Raw genomic sequence first — 8,102 nt, 5'->3', positions numbered from 1 at the left:
GGGCGGGCTGGCGGCGGGGGGGGGGGTGGTGTGTGTGATGCTGATGCTTCTCCCCCACATCCCCCCTACTTCCCGCACGCCGACCCCCCCCCCATTCCTTTACCAACAGACACAAGACACCCCCCCCCCCCCCCCCGTGTGTGTGTGTGTGTCCCCCCGTGTCCCCCCCCCACGGCGCCGGTTGCCGCCCGCCCGCCTGCGCGGCCGCACAGGAAGGGGCTGGGACAGGGCGGAGCCCCGCGGCCGGGGGAGGGGGCGGCGGCGGCGGCGGCGGGGGGACACCCCCCCCCCCCCAAAAAAAAAAAAAAAAACATCCCCGGCCTCGGTGGGGACCCACGCGGGGCGAGGCGCGGGGGGGGGGGGGTGGGGGGGGAGTTCACCCTTATGCACCCCCAGAGCGCTCGGCGTGGGAGGAGGGGGGGGGGTGGCGCATCACCGCGTGGAAAACCCGTTTTCCCCACTTTTTTTTTTTTTTTTTTTTTTTGGCGGGGTGGGGGGGACAAAGGGAGGAAGCGCTGCGGTGTGTGGGGGGCGCGTTTTTGGGGGGGAAATCCCCGCGAAAGGCGGAATGGCGCGGAAGGTCCCTTTTTGTTACAACCCGGAGTTGTTTTGTTGGTTTTTTTTTTTTTGTTTTATTTTTTTTTTTTTCCTTGAGGAGGGGGTGGGGTCCCCCCAAACGTCGCGGGGGGGGGGGGGGGGGGCGGGGAACACACACCCCGTCTTTCTTGCATGTTGTTGGTGGGGGGGGGGTTCATCACCCATCCCGCGGGGGGGGGGTGGGGGGGGGGTGTTTTTTTGGTGCGTGGGCGACCGTGACCGGGCGGCCGGTGCTGTCCCTTGTCCCCGCAGGGATGGGGTGGGCCGAGAAGCAGGAGAACCCCGAGAAGGTCAAGGTGAAGGTGGAGGAAGACCTAGAAGAAGAGGAGGAGGACGAGGTGAGGGAGGAAGGCTGCGAGAACTGGCGGCCCCAAGGCCGTGGGGGTTTGGCCAACTGGAACCCCCCCGGCGATCCCGTCGGCGAAGGGGGGACCCGGGCGCCCTCGAAATCGAGGAAGAAGCCCCACGAGTGCGAGGAGTGCGGCCGGGTCTTCAACTGGAGGAACCACCTGGTGCGGCACCGCCGGCTCCACACCGGCGAGTGGCCCTACAAGTGCTCGGTGTGCGGGAAGGGCTTCAACGACAGCTCCCCGCTGGTCATCCACGAGATGCTCCACCGCGGCGAGAAGCCCCACCGGTGCGTGGTCTGCGGGAAGAAGTTCACCCAGAGCTCCCACCTCCTCTCCCACCGAGCCATCCACACGGACGAGAAGCCCTACGTCTGCCCCGACTGCGGGAAGGGTTTCGCCCGGCACCAGTATCTCCTCATGCACCGGCGCGTCCACACCGGCGAGAGGCCCTACAAGTGCCGGGATTGCGGGAAGAGCTTCCGGAAGAGCTCGGACCTCGTCAGGCACCAGACGGTCCACACGGGCGAGAAACCCTTCAAGTGTCCCATCTGCGGGAAGGGCTTCACCCAGAACTTCCGCTGCAACGCCCACAAGAGGGCCCACAAGGAGGAGAAGGAGGGGACGGCGTCGCCCCCAGCCCAGGACCCCCAGCAGGGCCGGACCCCCCCAGGTAACCCGCACGTGCGCCAAGGCTGGAGCTTCGCCCAACTCTTTGCCCCAACTTGGGTGGAGCTTCACCCAACTCTTTGCCCCACTGTGGGTGGAGCTCCACCCAAGTTTTTGATCCATCTTGGGTCCCTTGGAGCTTCACCCAACCCTTTGCCCCACTGTGGGTCCCTTGGAGCTTCACCCAACCCTTTGCCCCACTGTGGGTCCACCAGAGCTCCGCCCAACCCTTTGGTCCATCTTGGGTCCCTTGGAGCTCCACCCAACCCTTCACCCCACTGTGGGTGGAGCTCCACCCAACTCTTTGCCCCACTGTGGGTCCACCAGAGCTCCACCCAACCCTTTGATCCACCTTGGGTCCCTTGGAGCTCCACCCAACCCTTTGCCCCAACTTGGGTGGAGCTCCACCCAAGTTTTTGCTCCATCTTGGGTCCCTTGGAGCTCCACCCAACTCTTTGCCCCACTGTGGGTCCCTTGGAGCTCCACCCAACCCTTCACCCCACTGTGGGTGGAGGTCTACCCAACCCTTTGCTCCATCTTGGGTCCCTTGGAGCTTCACCTAACTCTTTGCCCCACTGTGGGTGGAGATTCACCCAACTCTTTGCCCCACTGTGGGTCCACCAGAGCTCCACCCAACCCTTTGATCCACCTTGGGTCCCTTGGAGCTCCACCCAACTCTTTGCCCCACTGTGGGTCCCTTGGAGCTCCACACAACCCTTCACCCCACTGTGGGTGGAGCTCCACCCAAGTTTTTGCTCCATCTTGGGTCCCTTGGAGCTTCACCCAACTCTTTGCCCCACTGTGGGTGGAGCTTCACCCAACTCTTTGCCCCACCGTGGGTCCACCAGAGCTCCACCCAACCCTTTGATCCACCTTGGGTCCCTTGGAGCTCCACCCAACTCTTGCCCCACTGTGGGTCCCTTGGAGCTCCACCCAACCCTTCACCCCACTGTGGGTGGAGCTCCACCCAAGTTTTTGCTCCACCTTGGGTCCCTTGGAGCTCCACCCAACTCTTTGCCCCACTGTGGGTCCCTTGGAGCTCCACCCAACCCTTCACCCCACTGTGGGTGGAGGTCTACCCAACCCTTTGCTCCATCTTGGGTCCCTTGGAGCTTCACCCAATTCTTTGCCCCACTGTGGGTCCCTTGAAGCTCCACCCACAGTGGGGTGAAGGGTTGGGTGGAGCTCCACCCAAGTTTTTGCCCCACCATGACCGTGGGTGCCCTGGAGCTCCACCCAACCCTTTGGTCCATCTTGGGTCCCTTGGAGCTCCGCCCAACTCTTTGCCCCAACTTGGGTGGAGCTTCACCCAACTCTTTGCCCCACCGTGGGTCCCTTGGAGCTCCGCCCACAGTGGGGTGAAGGGTTGGGTGGAGCTCCACCCAAGTTTTTTGCCCCACCGTGGGTGCCCTGGAGCTCCACCCAACCCTTTGCTCCATCTTGGATCAAGCTCCACCCAACCCTTTGCCCCACCTTGATTCCCCCCCCCACACCCCTTGGAAACGGGGGTTCTGTTGGGTGCGGGTGGGGGGTGGGAAGGCCCTTTGGGGGGGGGGGGGGGAGGGTTTGGGGCCCCCCCATCGTTCCCCACGGAGACCCTGGGGGAGGGGTGGGGGGTGGGCTGCGGCATCTCACCCCCCTCCTCTACCAGCAGGTGCCGGTGGCCACCAGAATTCCCAGCCCGGCGGCGCCGGGGGGAGGACGACGAAATCCGGGGGGGCCTGGGGGTCCGGGGGGGTCAAGGCCATAAAAACGGAACCGGGGGTGGAGGAGACGTCGGGGGACCCCCAGGAAACGTCGGGGGACCCCCAGGAAACGCGGCGAAGCCCCGGGCGGAGGAGCCCCCCGGCGCCTGGCGAAGAGCCGCCCTCCCAGCGCCCCACCGGCGGGGGTGACAGGGATCCGCCCCCCCCGTCCCCACGGGTGACACCCCCAGAGCCCCACCAGTGTGGGGAGGGCTCCCCCAGCCCCTCCCCGCTGGACGCCCACGGGAGGAGCCGGGGCGGGGAGAAGCCCCACCCGTGCCAGCAGTGCGGGAGGCGCTTCCCCACCGCCTCCCAGTTGGGCGCCCACGAGAGGAACCACGGCAGGGAGATGCCCCACCCGTGCCACCAGTGTGGGGTGGGCTTCCCCACCGCCTCCCAGCTGGACGCCCACGAGAGGAACCACGGGGGGGAGGGGCCCCACCAGCGTGGGGCGGGCACGTCCCAGTCGGACGCCCACGGGGGGGGTCGCGGCGGGGAGAGGCCCCACCCGTGCCACCAGCGTGGGGCGGGCACGTCCCAGTCGGACGCCCACGGGGGGGGTCGCGGCGGGGAGAGGCCCCACCCGTGTCCCCAGCGTGGGGCGGGCTTCCCCACCGCCTCCCAGTGGGGGGTGCCGGGGGGGGAGGGGCCCCCCCAGTGGGGGTGGGGCGGCACCAGGGGCTCCCCACGGGCGGCCCAGCCCCCGTTTCGCTGCCCCCAGTGCGGCAGCGGGTACCGGACCCCCGGCTCCCTGCGGCGGCACCTCAAGATGCACGTGCACTAGGGGGGGGCGGGGGGGGGGGGGGCGGCGCCATCTTGCTTCCGCCAGACCTTCCGGGGGGGGGGGGGGGGGGGGGGAAGGTCTGAGGAGCAACCTCAGGGAGCGGCGCGGGGAGGGGGGGGGGCGGAGGGGGGGGGGGGCGCGGCCCCCACCTCGGCTTTTCATTGCGTTGGGGGCCTAAGTTTCTAAAAAAACCGCAAAACCAAGAAATAAAAATTCGGGGTGTTTTTTGAATTTTTAAAAATTTTGGGAATTTTTGGTTTGAAAATTTTAAAATTCGTTTTCCTTTTTCACTTCTGAGGGGTTTTAATTTACATGTGTAGAACTTTAAAAATTGTTTACATTCTTAAATTTTAATTATTAAAGTTTTCAAATTTTAAAACTGAAAGTGCTTTAATTTTTTTTTTAAATTGGCTTTTTAATTTTTAAAGTTTTTTAAATTTAAGGACTTGGAAAATTCTTTAAATTTTTTACTTTTAAATTGGCTTTTTAATTTTTAAAGTTTTTTAATTTTAAATTTAAGGACCTTAAAAATTGTTTAAATATTTTATTCTGAAATTGGCGCTTTTTAAAAAATTTTTTTAGTTTTAAATTATAACACTTGAAAAATTGTTTAAATTTTTCATTTTTATATGAGCTTTTTAATTTTTAAAGTTTTTTAATTTTAAGGACTTTAAAACTTGTTTAAATTATTTTGAAATTGACTTTCTTTTTAGTTTTTAAAGTTTTTTGATTTTTATTTTAATTTTTGAAAGTTTGCTTTCATTTTAGCTTCAGAAATTTTTCCATTTTTAATTCTATTGATTTCATTTTAAGTTTTTCAATTTAAAACTTTTAACCTTTGAAAAGAATCGTTTAAATTTTTTATTTTAAAATTTGATTTTGCGATAATTTTTAAAGTTCATTAATTTAAAATTTTAATTTAAGTTTTTGGGGTTTTAAATTGTTTTCAATTTAATTTTAGTTTTTTAATTTTTAAAAAATTAAATTCATTTTTATTTTGCATTTTAATTTTTTAGGGTTTAATTTTTTTTTATTTTAAAATTTTTTTAATTTAACTTTTTTTTTTTAATTTTTTGGGGGGGGGGGGAGGGGGCCGTTTCTGGGCCGATAAAAGGTCGAATTGAGTCACATTCCCCTCCTCCAGCAGGTGCCGCCTCGCGGGCCCGTCCCGGGTGGGATTTTTGTCCCGCCCCCCCGCCCCGTGGAAGCGACGGGGGGGGGGGGGGCCCAAGATCCCCGTTTCTTCTCCTGGTTTTGCCTCGGTTTTGGGTTTGGATTTAGGTATTTTTTACATTTAATAAAAATCCTGCAGAGCGGCGCTGTGCGGCGGCCCGGGGGGGGGGGGGGGGGGGGGGGGGGGCGATGGGGGGGGGCGGATTTCTTGCCTGGAAAAACCTTGTCCGGGGCCTTTTTGGTGTCCGTGGGTGTAAAACCCGCGAGTGGGCGGGGTCTCTGCGGGGGGCGGGGCCTGACCCGGGGGGGCGGGGCCGGGGGGGTGCAGCAGGTGCCCGTGACCCCCCCCCCAAAAAAAATAAAAGAGGCAGAAACGGCCGCGGGGTTCAAGGGCGTTTATTCACCCGGGGGGGGGGGTTGGGGGGGATTTGGGGGTGTTGGGGGGCTCGGGGGGGGGGCTCAGTCCTCTTTGCCCGGCACCAGCGTCGTCCTCTCGGCCGGCGGGGGGGGGGGTGCTCGCTGCGGGGGGGGGGGACGGACAAGGGGGGGGGGGGTTAAGCGGTGACCTTTGACCCCAAACCATCCCCTTGGCCTCGACACCCCCCACCCCCCCCAAGGGCTGGAAATTGGGACCCAGGTGTCCCCCCCCACCGCCCCCCCCCGCTGGGACCCCCCCCCCCCCGTGTCTGTGTGTGTGTGTGTGTGTCCCCATGTCCCCCCCCAGGACCAAGTTGTGTGTCTGTGTGTGTGTCCCCCCCAAAACGCCTGTCCCCCTCCCTCCATGTCCCCCCCAATTTCCACCCCCCCCGGCTCCTGGGTGCCCCCCCTCCCATGTCCCCCCCCCATAATTCCCCACACCCCCCCCGACTCCTGTGTGCCCCCCCCCCGGTCCCACCTCCCCCCCCCCATGTCCCCCCCAGGACCAAGTTGTGTGTGTCCCATCCACCCCCCCGCCATGTCCCGTCCCCCCCCCCCCCCAAAATTCCTCCCCCCCCCCAACCCCACCCAGCTCCTGGGTGCCCCCCCCCACCCGTGTCCCAGCCCCGGCCCCCCCCTCACCGCCGGGCCCCCCCCAGAGGCCCCTCAGGACCCCCCAGGCCCAGCGCAGCAGGTTCATCAGACACTGGGCGCCCGCACACATCCTGCCTGGGGGGGGGACGGGGGGGGGATCAGTGGGGGGGGGGGGGACAGGGGACACAGCCCAGCCCCCCCCCTCCCCATTTCCCGTGTCCCTTGTCCCCCTCCCCCTGTCCCCCCCCCATCCCCCTGTCCCCCAATCCCCGTGCCCCCCATCCCCACATCCCCTGTCCCCCCCCATGTCCCTCCCCCCATGTCCCCTCCCCATGTCCCCCCCCCATGTCCCCCCCCTTGCCCCCCCATGTCCCCCCATGTCCCCAGCGCCCCTGTCCCCCCCCCGTCCCCCCCCGTCCCCCCCGTCCCCCCCCATGTCCCCCCCGTCCCCCCCCGTCCCCCCCGTCCTCCCCCTGTCCCCCCCCATGTCCCCCCCCATGTCCCCCCTGTGCCCCCCCCCCCGTCCCCCCCCGTCCCCACTCACCACTGGGTCCCGTCGGTGCCCGTGGGGGCCCCGGGGCCGCCCTTAAATCCCACGGGGCCGGTGACGGGGACCCGGTGTCGTCACGGGGCCGTGGGGCCGGTCTGCCCGGTCCCCACCCGGCCCCGGCCCAGCGTGGGTGGCCTGGGAGGGGACACGGGACACGGGGGACACGGGACACGGACACGGGACACGGGGGCGTGGGGACAGGGGTGGACATTGGGGCACGGAGACACGGGTGCGATCGGACACGGGGACACGGGGACACAGGACGTGGACACGGGGACTTGGGGCCACGGGTGTGTTTGGACATGGGACACGGGGGGACACGGGACATGGGGGGACACGGGGACACGGGACACAGGGCCGTGGGGACATGGGCACACGGGGACACGAGGACACGGGTGTGTTTGGACACGGGACACGGGGGGGACACGGGACATGGACACGGGACACGGGGGTGTGGGGACATTGGAACATGGGACATGGGGACATGGGGCATGGACACGGGGACTTGGGGACACGGGTGTGTTTGGACATGGGACACGGGGGACACGGGGACACGGGACACAGGGCCGTGGGGACAGTGGGACACGAGGACACGGGTGTATTTGGACACGGGACACAGACACGGGACATGGGGGCGTGGGGACATGGGGGGGACACGGGACACAGGGACACGGGGACACGGGACTGTGGGGACATTGGCATGTGGGGTGTGGGGACACGGGACACGGGGACACGGGTGTGTTTGGACACGGGACACAGGACATGGACGGGGACACGGGATGACACGGGGTGACACGGGGTGACACGGGGTGACACGGGGACGGTGGGGATAACGTGGGTGGCGTGGGGACACGTGTGGGGACGGGGGGACACGGGACACTCCCCCCCCCCCCCCATGTGTCTGCGGGGTCACGGGGGGTCACGGGGGGTCACGGGGGACACCCCCCCCCTTGCCTCCCCACGCGTGTGTCCCCCTCGGCCCCGCCCCTTGACCTTTGCCCCGGCGCGGGGGCGGGTGAGTCACTTCCTTCCGGCCGCCTCCGCGCCGGCGGGGGGGCGTGGCCTCGGGGGGGGGCGTGGCATCGGGGGGGGCGTGGCCTCGGGGGCGGGGGGGCGTGTCCGGGAGGAGGGGGGCGCGGCCGCCCCGCCGCGGCGGAAGGGGGCGGGGCGTGCGGCGCGCGCGCGCGGGGCCGCGATGGTGAGAGCGGGGCCGGGGGCGGAGGGGG

At 63.7% G+C, this 8,102-nt stretch overlaps 1 protein-coding gene and 1 long non-coding RNA gene across 3 annotated transcripts; one reads left to right on the top strand and one right to left on the bottom strand.

The window, feature by feature from the left end:
- Window positions 1–290: 290 nt before the first annotated feature.
- LOC122154337 (zinc finger protein 239-like) lies at window positions 291–4,163 on the top strand. 2 transcript variants are annotated; one of them, XM_042802148.1, is made up of 4 exons: window positions 291–325; window positions 850–1,617; window positions 3,265–3,799; window positions 3,950–4,163. In XM_042802148.1, exons 2-4 carry the CDS (start codon window positions 852–854, stop codon window positions 4,140–4,142), a joined length of 1,494 nt encoding a protein of 497 aa, XP_042658082.1. In that variant the 5' UTR covers window positions 291–325; window positions 850–851; the 3' UTR covers window positions 4,143–4,163. The 2 variants fall into 2 exon arrangements, with proteins under 2 accessions (XP_042658082.1, XP_042658077.1); XM_042802143.1 differs by having other exon boundaries at window positions 3,268–3,784; window positions 3,923–4,162.
- A 1,533-nt stretch (window positions 4,164–5,696) lies between these two features.
- On the bottom strand, window positions 5,697–7,265 carry LOC122154373. The gene is made up of 3 exons (XR_006166281.1): window positions 6,871–7,265; window positions 6,375–6,461; window positions 5,697–5,834 (listed from the first exon to the last, which is right to left on the bottom strand). It is a non-coding gene; the product is annotated as an uncharacterized LOC122154373 (long non-coding RNA).
- Window positions 7,266–8,102: the final 837 nt, after the last annotated feature.

Source organism: Tyto alba, unplaced genomic scaffold (genome assembly GCF_018691265.1).
Source record: "Tyto alba isolate M040663 unplaced genomic scaffold, T.alba_DEE_v4.0 Super-Scaffold_100000100064, whole genome shotgun sequence".
NCBI classification, from domain to species: Eukaryota; Metazoa; Chordata; class Aves; order Strigiformes; family Tytonidae; genus Tyto; species Tyto alba.
The sequence above is the reverse complement of the archived record's forward strand: the minus strand, read 5'-3'. Positions and strand labels throughout refer to the sequence as shown.